The sequence below is a fragment of the Salvia hispanica genome, chromosome 1 (assembly GCF_023119035.1).
Source record: "Salvia hispanica cultivar TCC Black 2014 chromosome 1, UniMelb_Shisp_WGS_1.0, whole genome shotgun sequence".
Classification (NCBI taxonomy): Eukaryota; Viridiplantae; Streptophyta; class Magnoliopsida; order Lamiales; family Lamiaceae; genus Salvia; species Salvia hispanica.
This window is the reverse complement of record NC_062965.1, coordinates 3996211-4012463: the sequence shown is the minus strand read 5'-3', so window position 1 is coordinate 4012463 and position 16253 is coordinate 3996211. Positions and strand designations below refer to the sequence as shown.

At 35.8% G+C, this 16253-nt stretch overlaps 1 protein-coding gene and 1 pseudogene across 1 annotated transcript; both read left to right on the top strand.

The window, feature by feature from the left end:
• The first annotated feature begins 2084 nt into the window (after nucleotides 1-2084).
• On the top strand, nucleotides 2085-8726 carry LOC125185211 (annotated as a pseudogene).
• An 861-nt stretch (nucleotides 8727-9587) lies between these two features.
• Nucleotides 9588-15622, top strand: LOC125201047 (serine/threonine-protein kinase tricornered-like). Its single transcript, XM_048098930.1, has 14 exons — nucleotides 9588-9837; nucleotides 10478-10961; nucleotides 11490-11664; nucleotides 12179-12262; nucleotides 12357-12598; nucleotides 12667-12886; nucleotides 13497-13576; nucleotides 13664-13748; nucleotides 13937-14068; nucleotides 14152-14265; nucleotides 14339-14386; nucleotides 14564-14648; nucleotides 15090-15146; nucleotides 15230-15622. Exons 2-14 carry the CDS (start codon nucleotides 10738-10740, stop codon nucleotides 15325-15327), a joined length of 1644 nt encoding a protein of 547 aa, XP_047954887.1. The 5' UTR covers nucleotides 9588-9837; nucleotides 10478-10737; the 3' UTR covers nucleotides 15328-15622.
• Nucleotides 15623-16253: the final 631 nt, after the last annotated feature.

The following is a 16253-nucleotide window of genomic DNA, read 5'->3' as shown; positions in this document are numbered from 1 at the left end:
TTTCATTATTAGGAGAATAATGGAAAGAAGATATGTCACTTACCAATAGTACTTTCCAACAATTAGTAAAACTTTGAATTTTGTCTTAAAATTTTTTTGTGGACTTTGAAAAAAAGGGTCTAGAACCTCTCTATTGAAGCTGAGGATTTTTTGGTGTCAAATTCTCATCTTTTACACTTTTGCAAGTCTTTTACATTTTTGCAAGTATATCAATCAAATTATTTTAGTTATTGAATGGAAATTTATAAAGATGAACTGTCACTTGGGTATTTTATAGTTCTTGGATGGAAATTTAGAAAGATGAACTTTACTGTCTGTAATAGTGTTTAAAAGAAGAGGCATCAACTGTCATTTGGGGAATTTTAAACAGAGTATTCATTAATACTTATGCTATGGAGAATTTTTAAACAGTCTGTGCTATAGCAAAACTAATTAAACAACGCTATTAAATTGTTTGTTTTTAAAGAAAGGATATCAAACTTAGTTTTAAATAAAAAAAATTAACCTAATAGCAATGTCTTTATTGGTGTTAAAGAAATTTAAAATGATTGTTTTGTCCATGTAAACTTAAAATTTTTTGTACTAACAAAGATTTTGTATGTCTGCTATAATTTCCCTTTCTTTGGAGGGAGGGTTAATTTTACAACTATTTGGAAATCCAAATATTTACTTTATTAATATACACACACGTAACCTCGGAGACATTCTAAACAAAAAAAATACTCCTCACACATAAATTTGTCCTGCAAAAGTTATGGGCGAAATTGGTTTTGTTAGATTTTCAGCTTCACTAATTATCTCATTGTTGTTTTCTCTTCCTTGTCGCGTCCATGTTTTCATCATTCAGTAATCCCAACGTCTTTCAAATTTTAAGAATTCAATATTCAGGCATACACTCCACGAAGATTGCCTATCGCTCACCTCCACTTCCTTTGCATCACTATGGATTTCCATAATTATCGTCTTCTCAACCACAATCTTCCTTGCTGCCTACGACACCACACCCGTCCGAGGATGCTAGTGTCTCCGCTAGATCAAAATCAATGTAAGCAGACTTAGGACAACAAAGTTGGATCTCCATTGGCAATATTGCTAGTTGGACTAGGCGTACTACGTGCAAGTGTGCATCTCGTCGTAGTCATTCATGTCGTAAACACGTAATCTGTTACACTATAGACGTATTTTGGTTTAGAGTCAGTTATTTAGTTTCATAACTAGTGGATAAGAGTTGGTTATTTAGTTTCCATAGTTAGTGGATTAGTGGTATAGTTAGTGGCATAATGTTGTACGATTTTTCATCAATTAGTTATTGCATATTGTTCTCTATAAATATTTGTAATCCTTTGGCATTAAGCATAGAAGAATAGAAAAGTATATTTCAATTTCTATTAGTTTACCGATATCCTTTTTCTTTAGTTTATCAAGTTTTCTATATTTCTATAATATAGTTATTTTGTTGGAGTTAGAATCCACGAGGATTCCTTCCAGTAAGTAACGTAATCTCATCACCCAATTGTGGAATTATAGCAATGTACGAGTTAAATACTTAAGTAATATTTTCAATTATTTTAAAGTTAGTAGTCATATGTATTATTGTTGAAATGTAAAAATAAAATCACAAATCGAATAAATTTACCTGTAAAAATAAGAACTTTAGCTAGTTGAAATTTGGAAGGTGGTTGCAATTAGCATGGCCTAAATTGGTTTATGGAATGGTGCCTCTGCAGCCCTAATTTTAGTTTCTGGTCTTCTTCTTCTTCTTCTTCAATCTTCATTCCATAAATTGCGTTGAACAACCGGCACCTCCTACTAAATTGAGGTACATTTCCGCCCTAACTTGTACACTGCCTTTACATTTCTTATTAGCTATATGTATTAATTTCTGGAAGCATGCTTATTTTCATGGAAGAATGTGTAATGCTAGTAGATAAGCAAGGGCCTTTCAATCATTACCTCAATTTCTTCCATTTTGTTGGAAAAGTCATGGTGGTGGTTTTCGAATCTGCGTGTGTGAGGTAGTTCCTTTTTTTGTTATCCGTCTTGAATATGTTGCTATTGTAACAGTCTGGATGTGTACAAGCATGATGGCTGGCTCTGATTCACGAAAGGAGATACGCCGAAATACTAATGAAATGCCACCGGAGGATTCATTGGATGGCACTTCAGCGAGGACGAGAGCGATGAGTTATGATGAGATAATGCTTAGAAGAAAAAAGAAGGGAGATACTGCTCAACAAGTTTCCAGTAGCTCTGGAGCAGCTGGTAGCGAATTAGCACACGGCAACATGGAAAGGGCATCTAATATTGCATAAGGTCATTCCCGAATATTTGATGATTCAAAACCATTGGTTGAAAGCAGAAACATAAATGATACTGTGAAGGCAAGGTCTGGGAGAAAAGCGGATACTAATGCTTCTAGAAAGAATGATAAATTGGTTGAGGATAGTGATACCGATCTCTATATCCTGATGCTAAGTCAAAGGAGAAAGGAGACAGGATTCCGAGGCGGAATACAGTGTCGGATGAAAATTTTGAGGGAAGAAGTCATGGCAGCAGAAAAAAAGATGACCTTTAAAGTGTTAATTCTGATAAGGGACTTGAACAGAGGAACGATAGTGAATCGTATAAACAGGAGAAGCAGAGTCAAATCTGAAATAGTAAAAGCACAACCACGCAATGAGGAGAGACAGGTTGACAGAATGAGGAAACCAGATGACCGGATAGGCAGTGATTCTGATAATGAGCATAAGAAAAGACACATGAGAGATGTTAGGCAAATAGATAACTTACCTGCTAGAGGTAGAGATAAATCTGTCAAGGAAAAGAAACACAAACACCATTCCGAGGAAGATAAATCTAGGGGCAGGGATAATGTTAAAACGGATGATTCTATAAAAAAGGATCAGAAAAAACACGGAGCTATCTTGAAGAATCCAGGTCGAAAAGAAGACGGTCATGGAGCAAAGATCGCGAGAAAGACAGAGGTAGAAGATCTCTTTCACAATCACCAAAGGCTTGCAAGCACACATCGAAAGATAAAAGGGAGCTTGCAGAACCATCATCCCATTCTACAAAAGACAAATCAGGAAGAGAGCACTCTAATGCTGATAACAAGAGGATATCCAGTAATGGATCTAATAGCCACTACAGGCGTAATACTAACAATTCGAGTGGTCTTGGAGGCTATTCACCTAGAAAGAGGAAAACAGAGGCTGCTGCTAAAACACCTTCCCCAACCCGTCGTTCTCCAGAGAAAAGAGCTGCTGGATGGGATTTACAGCCTGTTGAAAAGGGGAGTGTAATGGCTACATCAACTCTTTTCAATTTGAATGCTATGAGCCAAAAATCATTATTGTATAATATGGAGTACCCCACTATAACTCCTGTGGCTCCTACTGTGGTGAAGCCGATTGGAATTTCACTCCATACCATATCTTCACAGCTGCATGCTGTTGAGTCGATTCAGCTAACTCAAGCGACAAGACCAAAGAGGAGGCTTTACATAGAAAACTTGCCTCTTTCAGCATTTGAGAAAGATTTAATAGAATGCATTAACAAGCTCTTGCTATCAGCTGGTGTTAACCAAATGTTCCGGGAACCCAGCCCTGTATTGGCTGTATAGTATGTGTCCGTTCGTTTTCTTGATATATTCATCTATTAAGCATGTTTTAGTTAAATATTCAGCAAGCTTTTGCCCCTTTTGTATTGCAGATACATAAGGAGAAGAGCCAAGCTCTTTTGGAGTTTCTGACCCCTGAGGATGCTTCTGCTGCTCTTTCTTTAGATGGAATATCCTTTTCTGGTTCCAACCTTAAACTCAGGAGCCCATAGGACTATGCTAATGTAACTGTAAGAATCATTGCCATGTTGTTCTTTATTCTTTTATAAGGCTTGCTAATGTATGGTAGATGCTCATTTTCAATGACTAATGTTTAATAAGTAGATCACAAACTCAGTATTATTACTTGATAGTAATTATTATGGTGGAAAGTAATTTTACTTCATTTTTATGTACTTGGCTTTACTTGCATCTCATTCCTATCCTCTCATAGGCATGCATCATTTCCCTTTCTTGTTTGCCCCCTTTAAGTCTATGTCAATTTTGCTTTGCACAAGAAGTTGCCCCATTATTTTAATTTATTGATTTATTGGCTTAGATGGTGCAGAATAACTGAAATGGGAATTGTGCTACCCAAAACAGTAGTTTATGTTACTAAGATTATTTGGAACTGATAAATAGATGAATAAAAAATGCAGTTATTGACTTCTCCGAAATTTAATACTTCAAATCTTTCCTATAGTCATGTGTCGTGTCCCCAATTTTGGCATTTTCCATTCAAGAACTCTCAAAATTAGGCAAAGTTTGATTCCTGTCCTCTTTATACTTTTTAGTAATATTATCAGGGACATTATAGAGTTATTTTCTGAAAATTGTTGAAAGTCTAGAAAGTTGGGGATACAAACAGATTAACCCCAAAAACCATCCACCTTAATTAAAGTATAATCCATGTAAGAATCCGGCCATCTGACTATCAGTGTGTTGACGAATTATGTCAAGTAGGCCATTGGTCGAACTTTTCACGGAGTAGGGGCTTTTTGTTGAGAAACCACAAATCGGGGATATTTTCTAAAAAACAGTGAAAGATGGGGACACAAAACATATTTATACTCTTTAATAATTTGGATAACAATATTACGTTGGCATGATGTTTGTTGCAGCATGCTCTTTGTCTGATATGTGAAGGTGTGCAATCTACATTTGGTGTGAATTGGGGGGTGGGGTGTCTGTGTGTGCGAACTTTATAAACGATATGCATGACTGCATGAGTTAGTTGCTTAGTGCTATGTTCTGTTGCAGAACTTGATATGATTATGGATGCAAAATGATGAGTGATATTTGCTTTCTAATTTGAGTAGATATCACTTCAAACCACAAACTGTTTCTGCACTATCAGTTCACAATATAATTGATTGAGTGGAAATAGTTTGGGGTTTAAAGTGATATTTAACTTACCCTTCTAATTTACTAGTAACTTATTTCTTGTATTTGCTTTGTCATCTACTTTTTAGACATATATAATATGTTTCACAGGAAATGCACCACTTTTTATTCAAGAACGTAAGGATCAGTTACTGATAACGTTTTCCCATCACCCATACATTTAAACCTTATGGGATATGCCTATTTTTCTTTTCTGACGCATCTGTAGATGAATTATCAGATCAGGAAATATGCTTTGTATCATACATCTCTCAGCGTATAATTTTTGTTCTAAAACCATGAATCTTATTTTCCTCCTTTTGTGCTGCTTTCTTGCTTGCTTGTTGAGCTTTGTTGGGCGATATTGTACTGAGAAAACTACTTACCCATTCAGACAATATTTTTCCTATGTATTCTTTTAGTTTCTGAGGTACATTGTCGTTATTATTCCATGTAGCAAGTTTTCAGACAGTTCCTATTTTCATGCAGACTGGGTCTTCTAACAAATCTGTGCCTGATGTTGTTTCAATCAGTGGCATTGTAGAAGATTCACCCCACAAGGTATGCTCTGAAACATCATACCATCACAGGAGGCGTTTCAAAATGTTTCTTCATGCACCAGCAAATATTATTCATAAATTTTCATATTGGTCAAGTATTTATTATTGCATCAAATGCTAGTGTTCTACACTAATACTATAACCGCTGCTTGGGCTTCTGATACCGTTGCTTGACGATAAAATTAATGGGGAATCATTTGAAGCTAATGGGGAAGTAGTTTTATTTCAGTTATTGTAATTCTTATCTTTATTTCCTTAGTTTATATATATGTCCCTTGAGATATGAAAGGGTTGTGAGGTCTAGAGTTTAGTTTAAAGATGGTAATTTTCCCTAGGGCCTTGTTAGAGTATTGGCCTTATAAGAGTATTCTCAGTTCATATTTCTATTTCCTATCACATTCTGTTCGTTGTGTTTCCCTTTTTTGTGGCTGCTGTATGTTATGACTTATGCTTCTTATGTGGACATATTAGCAAATAGCAAGTGCATTTGGTGGATCCGCCTTTCACTCCTTGTCAGCTGAAAATGAAAGATCTATAACAGAGACTAGAAAAACATTACTATGCGTCTGAACTCTGAAGCAAGTGTTTAAGCGAGAAAACGAAGTCAGGGCGAAGCTCCAAACTGTAAATATGAGCTGCTAAGTTGGTGGCGCCAGAAACCCTGCTCCTGTCATATTCATTTATTTTGTGTTGGAATTTACTCATGCTTTGATCTTGACAAAGAAGACTAACTTATGAACTTTAATGTAACTAGTTACTGACAAGAATAAGTTGGAACCTTTAGCGATGACATTAGATTTGAACTATATAATCACAAACCTTCGGAGTTTACTTTCAGCTATGACACTCTTATTTGGATGCTAAGACTTTTGAATCCACTCCCTCTCTAGAGATTAGCTGGATAAGGTTTTTTTCCTGATATGCTCATTATTTGTTATGCAGTATCAGTCTACTATTTGTAAAAGTCAATAGGGAGTGTTTGTTATTGTATATAAATTTATAACAATGGTTTTCTGTACAACCCTACAGCCTTACTTTCAGTTCTTTTCCTACTAGTACTAGTGATTAATTTCCCTTTTCTTGACAAGCTTTTATTTCACTTTTCAGATCTTTGTTGGCGGCATATCGAAACTATTGTCTCCTAGAATGGTAAACTAACATTTAATCTTGTTTTCTATCGAACTTATTTTTGTTTTATTATGTCGTATCTCACTAATTTTTTAATGCTCTTTTCAGCTTTTGGAGATTGCCAGAGCCTTTGGACTCGTGAAAGCATTCCACTTTGAGCGTATCGCTGAGACAAATGAACCGTGTGCATTTCTCGAGGTACAATTTTTTAGGGTTGAAGAGACTTTTGCAATGCATAGAGAAAAACTAAGCAGGCAATATTTGCGCGTCTTATGTCTTTACTATGTGAACCTCTTCCAGTTTTCTGGGGAGTGCTGCATCTTAAGCTTGATTTCGGTCTTTTACATCCTTTTGGATCTCTCTCTCTTTCTTTCTCTCTCTCTTGTGTGTGTGTGGTGAGAAACTAATTATTTATCACCTCAGTATGATGATCATTTAGTGACTTCAAAGGCATGTGCTGGTCTTAATGGCATGATGGTGGGTGTATATTATCTCTTGACTTGTACTCAATTAAATGAACTTTTGATTGTTGCCTAGAAGTTTCTCACAAACAATCAATGGCCATTGTTTTGTTAGAAAAATGCTGGACAACTGCCAACTTATGTGATCCCTGAGCATGCAAAGCCCCTTATCAAGAAGCCTACAACCGTTTTACAGCTGAAGAATGTGGTATTGCATCTTATTATGTTTCAGTTTTCCTTCTCTTCCTTCAAATCTAATCCATGTTCTAATGCTTTGAAGTAACATCATATTACCAGTACCCTTACAACTTGCAGTTCAATCCTAATGATTCATTGTCTGAATCTGAGCTACAAGAATTATTGGAAGATATAAGGCTGGAGTGTTCGAGGTTGACATATCTAAAGTTTTAGTGAGTTAAGTGTACTTTTTATTGTTGCTCAAATACTTTTCTTAAATTTCTTTATACTGTAGGTTTGGTATGGTGAGATCTATAGATGTTGCCAAGAAAACAAATGTTGTTGGCACCATGGAATGTAACGAGGTAAGTAACACAAGTGCTGCTACTGATGCATATGGTTTTCAGTTTGCAAATAGGAGACATAGGGACAAACAACCTAGTGAGGAGTACTTCTGGGCTTAGAGATTCTGAGAAATCGGAACCTCTGGATGCCCCAGATGAACTGGAGAATAATAGTCAAACTTCGGAAGAAAAAAATGGTTGTGATAATATTGCTGTCTCATCTGATGTGTCAAGTGAACCACTTGATCCCGAGAATATAACTAGGTTCAGTGTGGCTGATGAAAGCTTGCCTAATGAGATAACTGTTGGAAATAATACAAGAGATGAAGTATGTGAACTGCCTTTGAATGGTGAAGATGCTTCTTTCAAAGAACCCCCAAGCCAATCAATCCCTGAAGAAGTTGGGAACCAACAAAATACAAAATACTGAGCTGATAAGCAATAATTCAAGTTCGACTTCTGTGATGAACTATGAACTTGAAACCAAACCTTCTACCGAAGACTTGAGATCAGAAGACCATTGTACAAAACTACAGAGTCCTTTGGAAGCGTTGGAAATAGAAGAGAGAAACAGATCGGTAAATGTTGAGTTGGACATGATTGACAGAATTCAATTGGATGCTCCGGGAGAAGGTGACAGAAATGATGCTTTTGTGGATCCTGGGCATATCTTTGAGCCTGGCTCTGTTATTGTAGAATATCGAAGACTAGAAGCTGCTTGTATGGCCGCACATTGTCTACACGGACGTACCTTCGATGGCCGTGTTGTGACTGCAGAATACGTTGGTCATGACTTGCACCAGATGAGATTCTGCAGGTCAGAATGATATGGGCATTGCTAGTTGATGGTGCGGAACTGATGGCGAGAAGCAAGCTTTCGCGCCGTTAATATGTTATGTTGTTCTTCCTAGTATGAGTGCCATTTGAACATTACGCAGTATAGCCATTTGCATCACTAAGTAGAGGATGGTTGGGACCTGAAAGTGGGACATGTTTGGTTAGACTGTTATGTAAAACACTACACATTTTCTTCATTAATAGTTTTTCCTAGAAGAAGATGATGGCCTTATTGTTCTCTCTGTAATCTCATGCCAAATCATTTAAATACTCCCTCCGTCCGCGAATAGGAGTCTATTTTTTCCATTTTAGTCCATTTGCGAATAGGAGTCCCGGGTCACTTTTACCATAAGTGATAATAGGGTCCCACATCCCACTAACTTATTCCACTCAGTTTCATTTAAAACTAATATATATAAGTGAAATTCATATTCTATTAACTTTTTTTTCACTTACTTTTCTTAACATTTCTTAAAACCCGTGCTACTAAGAAATGGGGCTCCTAATGGCAGACGAACGGAGTAATAAACTTAGAAATTTTACTGTACTACTATTACTCAACATTTGAATACGGCATTGTGGGCCGTTGAACTCGTCGTACTCGCACGTTGATCTGTATAAGAACACGCATTTCCGTTGAACACGTTGTACTCGCACAATGGTGAAATTTAGTTTGTTAATGCATAAATTTACTTTAATTGAAAATCATAAATGTAAATAATTAGAAAAACTAAGAAACAAGAAAAAAAAAGGTGAATAGTGAATAGTGTGTATGTGGTCAAACTTCTTATTGGCCTATATTTATAAGTTCTACTCCATTAGGCAATGCTCAAAAAGTCAATGACACAAGAATTTAACTCTTAGTGCTCTTAGTTGAAAAATAACAACTAATAAATGCTAGCAAAAATCAATAAAATAAGTATAGAATAGTATTTATATCTCTTTTTAATTCTAGCTAGAAAATATATTAAAGTTTCGAGGAAAATGCAAAAAACAAAAGAGAAAAAATTAAACAGGAAAAGATAATTTTGTTTGTTTATTGGGGTCAAAAAAGCAAATAAACAAAGATAAAAGGGAAAGGGTAAAAAGAGAGAATACATCTCTCTTCACTTTCTCTCTCTAGAACTTTTAATGGCGAATGATGCCACCACCACAGCTTAAAGTTTCCATCACAGTCTTATGCTTCTTCTTCAACCAACTAGAAAGTTAGGGTTTCAACTTCACTTTTCTGCTGGTGCTGTTTTTTGCCAGTTTTTCAAGCAATTTATGGTCCGCACGGAGCCAATTTTCGCTTGCTTGTTTTGATGCGGTTGACGACGGAGTCACGATTTTCTGGATTGAATTTTCAGGTAAAGAGTCCTTGATTCTGTTGCTGGGGAATCGCGATTTTAGGGGAAAATCGTGGTGTAGGATCGGTTGATGCGTTTGATTATGATGCTCGTGGTTGAACTTCTATACATTTTGAATACTGAGTTCAGAGTATATAACTATTTTTATTTTTGAAAATTTAGTTATTTTGTGCGATTGTTGAAGATCCTTTTCCATATTGGTAGTCTGTACAGTAGTGGGGGCAGTTGCTGCGTTTGGTCATTTGGTTATTTTCAGTTTTATGTGATACGCAATAAATTTTTTGACTTCTCACTCCTCTTCCTATTTGATGCCAGTAAAATTAATCAGTTTGCAACTCTTTTGAGTTATTTCTCTTTTTTCTTTTTACTCCCGAGTTCGATCAAATTTTGCTTTTCATAGGTGTATTTGGCTCATTTACCAGTTGGATTTTACTTTAATTGTGGAGATTTTTGCTCGAAGTTAAATAGGCAAGTTTTCCAAAAATATGGATTTGTTTTTAAACGAGTGATTTATAATCAACTGAATTTTTCATGCCTTTTATTCATTATTTTGATGACTGACCGGAAAGTATTTTTTTTACTTATAGAGAATAGGGTTTACCTTTTTGATTGATTATGTGTAATTTGTTTCTCTATCCAGCGCGCCAATGGTTATGGTTTCTGTCTGTGATCTGAGGATTCGATTCCGTAACTGACGATTTGGAAGCTTACTGTCAAGTAAATAGAAATATATAACTCATTAGGTTTGTAGCTGGTGCACGATTCTGATAAAGAGGCCTATACTCTTGAGAATTCGAATCTGTAACTGATGATTTGGAAGCTTGCTGTCGAGTAAATAGAACTATATAGCGCATTAGATTTGTAGCTATTACACGACTCTGACAGAGAGGGTTAAGATCGATGGAATCCGCTAAGCGTTGGTTTGGGAAATTCCGACCAAAAGAGAAACATAAGACTTCAAACAAGAAGACGGAACCCACACCATACGGGAAAGAAGGTTCAAAAACACCATTGAATGATGAAACTCCTTCAAATGCTACTCAGCAGAAAGTAGCTGCTGCGAAGCAATATATCGAAAAACACTACAAGGAGCAGATGAAGAGTCTGGAGGAACGGAGAGAGCGGTATGATTTCTTTTCTCTCAGTTGATTGGCCGTGAAGATTTTTGTTACAGAAAGTCACTTTTTTATGATCTTCACTGAACTAACTGGTCAACGTGCTCCATTTCTTATTTAGTATTTTCAGGATTAGTGTTTCATGATTGAATTTTATCGAGATTTTCCATGCTGATAGTCTTACAAAGTATTAACCTTTTCTCTTTTTATCCTTGTTCCCCTTTAGGGACGAGTATAATATATAAAGTTGTTTTGGTATGAATGCCCTTTAGCCAATAAAAACATATATTTTCATTAAAAGATGAAGAAATTGGTTAGGTTAAAATCTGCTCATGTAGTCCATTTTATCATTTAAACTATGTTTCATGCTGCAGTATCTTCTACTGTCACCTTTAACTATTAAAATATTTCACAATCCTTAGTTTTCTTATGTTGTTGCAAATCTATTAGTATTTCTTACCGAATAGAATAAATAGTTGTGATGGATCTTTATTTTTCTGTATTACAACCTTTAACTAATAATTTTGTGTTTTGCAGGCGTAATGTACTGGAGAGAAAGCTGGCTGATGCTGAAGTAACTGAAGAAGAACAAAACAACCTTTTGAAACATCTTGAGAAAAAGGAAACAGAATACATGCGCCTTCAAAGGCATAAAATGGGTGCGGATGATTTTGAGCCATTAACAATGATAGGAAAGGGTGCTTTTGGGGAGGTTATCTCTCTCTCTGAGCTTCTATTTGTATAACTGTTCATGAAAAATGGTTTATTGCATCATATGTTTGTTGTTTGGTTCATATAGAAGGATGACATAGGCCACTTAAAATAGACTGTCAGGTTTTAGAGGCCCATTGAACAATATTTGCTTGATTACTCCATAAATGAACAGCAAAAGAAGTATGAGTACATACAGTATTTGCCATTAGAAGTTGCTACTTCTGTGTTTGTGTGTGTTGGCCTAGCGGTTGAGCAGTTAATTCCTGGGTCCAAAGGTTTTAGTTCAAGTCCACCGTCTTAAAATAGTGTCGTAATTACCAAAATTATTTTGCTCCTGCTTCAGTGGAAATTCTCCCCCCATCTTTGGCATGTCAAACTAGATCAGTTATGTAGTATTCTTCAATAGGCAGAAATAGGGTGTTGTTTCTGTCCAGCTAAGATGCTAATATTGATAGCAATAGATTTAATATTTCTTTTGCATGATATCTAACTTGAAATGTGTCCTGATGCAGGTTAGATTATGCCGGGAGAAATCAACTGGCCATGTATATGCCATGAAAAAGCTTAAGAAATCAGAAATGCTTCGTAGGGGTCAGGTAGTAATCAGTATTTACCATAAAAAAAGTTGGCAATTTTCTCAGATGATTTGTGGACTAACTGCTATTGCTTATTCTTGTTCTGTTTGTTTAGGTGGAACATGTTAAAGCAGAAAGGAACCTACTTGCAGAAGTTGACAGCAATTGCATTGTCAAGCTTTATTGTTCTTTCCAAGATGAAGAGTATCTATACCTAATAATGGAATACCTGCCTGGTGGTGACATGATGACTCTGCTGATGCGTAAAGACATATTAACAGAAGATGAAGCCAGATTTTATGTTGGGGAAACAGTACTCGCAATTGAGTCTATTCACAAGCATAATTATGTTCATAGGTTTGTGATAATTTTTGTATGGTTCTATGGCTACTTATTATGATATTTAATGTTATTTATACTTGCAGAGATATCAAGCCTGATAACTTACTTCTTGACCGACATGGGCACATGAAGCTGTCAGATTTTGGATTATGTAAACCTCTAGATTGCAGTAATATACAAGAAAAGGATTTTACTGTAGGAAATAACTACAGTGGATCTCTTCAAAGTGATGGCCGCCCTGCAGCACCAAAGCGCACTCAACAAGAGCAACTACAACACTGGCAGAGGAATAGGAGGATGCTGGTAAGAATCTTATCACAATATGGCTCCATTCCATCTTTATTTCCCAGTTGAGGGCATCTATAGTCTTGTACCGATGAAAGCAAAATATTCTCGCCATGCTATAAAGCATCTCTTTGTCCACAATAATTGAGTGTAAAATGCTGGAATTGTTTATCAATCTTTCTTCATTCTAATTTATTTCATACTCCATTTAAAAGATTATAAATTACCTTTCCCAAATAATTTGCATAAATAACACATGTGTGAACCTAGCTGGAATTACGGAAGTCATGTAATAAAGTTTATATGTGGTATATGGTAGATGTAGTGATGGATCTTCCTCCCACTTTTCTGAATATTGAAATGTTACTGATTGCATCTCTCAGTCCATGTCTCAGTCCTTTCGCTAAATAGTTGAGACCCTTTTATTCAATTCAGCCTGGGTGCATAATGCCCAAGGCCTGAATCCTAATCCTAATCAAACTTAAGGAGTAAAGAAGTAAACTAGTAAAATCTGTGTGCGCCCTAATGTGAGACTCCTTCCGCTCATAAACTAAATCTCTGACAACAGTTGCTTACTCTGTGGCTTGAATTCAGTTGTACTTGAATCTCCTTATGTATTTTTCTGTAGGCTTATTCAACTGTTGGCACGCCTGATTATATTGCTCCAGAAGTTCTGCTTAAGAAAGGATATGGAATGGAATGTGATTGGTATGTTTGCTTATCTATATTGTTCCTTTTCTTCTTGCAACATTTGTTTTTCAAGTTGATTCTATCTGGAAAATTTGTTTGTGGTAGGTGGTCCCTTGGTGCTATCATGTATGAGATGCTGGTAGGATATCCACCATTTTATTCAGATGAGCCAATGTCAACATGCAGAAAGGTAAATATTGTCTGAGCACTTGCCATTCTGTATTTTAATTACTTTGTGGAATCAAAATATCACATCCGAAACCAACGACTGCCATTTCTAGCTGCATAAGTTCATAGAGCATCATCATTCTTGTATATTACTTTATCTGCTTGATCAGTGTCTTGATCTCGATGGTTTCTCTTTTATTTCCGGTGTAGATTGTGAACTGGAGAACTCATCTTAAGTTCCCTGAAGAGGCAAAGATATCACCAGAAGCAAAGGATCTTATATGTAAACTGTTATGTAATGTAGAGAAAAGGCTTGGGACAAGGGGAGCTGATGAAATAAAGGTGCTTATGATGTGTCTAAGTTCATATAATATTTAATTGTAATATCACAAACTATCAAGTTAACTTCTTCATGGCCTTCCCAGGCTCACCGATGGTTCAAGGGCATTGAGTGGGACAAGTTATATGAAATGAAAGCTGCATTCATTCCAGAAGTTAATGGTGAACTGGACACTCAAAACTTTGAGAAGTTTGACGAGGTTTTATTATTCACTCATGTAGTAGTTAAGCTTTTGTTATTTTCCTGTGTTGTAATACTACTGTCTTTTGCAGTCTGATAATCAAGTCACATCAAGCACAAAATCAGGTCCCTGGAGGAAGGTTAGTGAATCCCGCTATGAACAACTGTTTCTAGTAGTTTAATTTAAATTTCTGTAATGTTGATTTTCTCCACCGACTCTTTGGACTCCCCTTTTTGCTAGAGTTGCTACTAAAATCAAGAACTCAATTTGGCATGCTCTAGTTAGTGATAGTATGAATTTATCTTTCATGATGCAGATGCTGCCTTCCAAGGATGTAAACTTCATGGGCTATACTTACAAAAACTTCGAAATTGTGAATGAACACGAGGTTCCTGGCGTAGGTATGCTGTTTCTCTTCTATTTTTGACCAATATTTCTATTTATGTCTGAAATTGATGGTGGTGAGTCTTTTCTGCTTTTATTCATCAAAAATAAGATAGGAGCAGTGTTTATGAGATCATCAATAGGCAATTTACACAACACAGAAATATCAAGGTTCAGGGTCTTGGCCAAAATATTCTAGCCTGATCGGCACGAACGAATAGCCCACTAGGATTGTTTCAGACCAAGTGGGTTGGTCCCATTAACATCCCTTCTTATTGTCATCCATCAACCCTTACTCTTAAAACTCTTAAACCAATTATAAATGCATATGCCATTTCACTCTTGTTATCATGTTGAATTATCATTACACATGTATTACCTTGTGTTGTTTCTTTCCTTGAATATGGAATTAACAATTGTAGACTATAATGCATTACTTCCGTTCTTTCTATTGCCAGCCGAACTGAGGAAGAAGAGCACCAAACCCAAAAGACCTACCGTCAAATCCCTATTCAGTACAATTCTTTTCATCTTCTCTCCGTTACTGTTCGAACAATCATTCTCTCCATTGTTATAATCCTATTACCACCTTTGACAGATGAGGAGTCATATTCGGAATCCAATCAATCTGCACTGGGAAGCTTTCTAAATTTGTTACCTGAGAATGCAGAGGTCTCAAAACCAGGCGAATCCTAATATTCGACAAATGTTGATACATCTGACGACTACTCTAGCAAAGCTTTAAAAACGAGGTTTACAATTCGTTTCAAATGTTAGAATTTGTTGTGGGGCTGTTTTCATCTGGTTGTGGTGTGAAGGCAGGTTTCCCCATGTATATGTGAGGCTGTGTAAATTATGCCCTTGGTTGTATATAGCCTTTTTTTCATAGATGATATGTGTAATTTATATTTTCACTGTCGTTGGTCAGTGTAATTGTTGGATTCGTTGTCGATTTAGTTGAACAAATGAAAATGAGAACATTGGTGTTGAATTATCAGTTTGAATTTTCCACAACGAAATACAGATTTGGGCTATAAATTAAGTTTCATGATTCTTGACCAAATGAAGTACTAGTACACATAATTTCTCGTATCATCATCGGTTTTGAAGTTTTGGGACAAATTAGAACTTCATTTTTTTATGATTTCATATCCCAACAAGTGTTATACTAGAACTCAATAATGTCCAATTTAAGTTTGAATGGATTTCAATATTTTTAGAATATGAATGTTTGTCCTACATTGGCTTATTCAATGTTCTTGAAATAGCACTAAAATGTTGTTTGGAGTTACATAATATAAAATAGACGTTGGTGTTAGAGTTTGTATATTAAAAATCACTTTTCGAGTGATTGAATACGGTAAAAATATTTTACTTTATTTTTCAAGGAATAAAATATATTATTTTTGTTTAATATTGTTATGTTTTATATTTAATGGATGTTTATTGCATATTTAAATGTATAAGAAACTTAACAAAGTCTAAGTCTTTGTTTTAGTCAGTTGGGACGTCGTTCACTTTAAGGTAATACGCTCAGTTCTGAACAAAGAAAAAGAAGAATTTTACAACCCAGATGTGCCTAGACTACCTATCGTGAAAGGTTGCAATGTCAATCCACATAT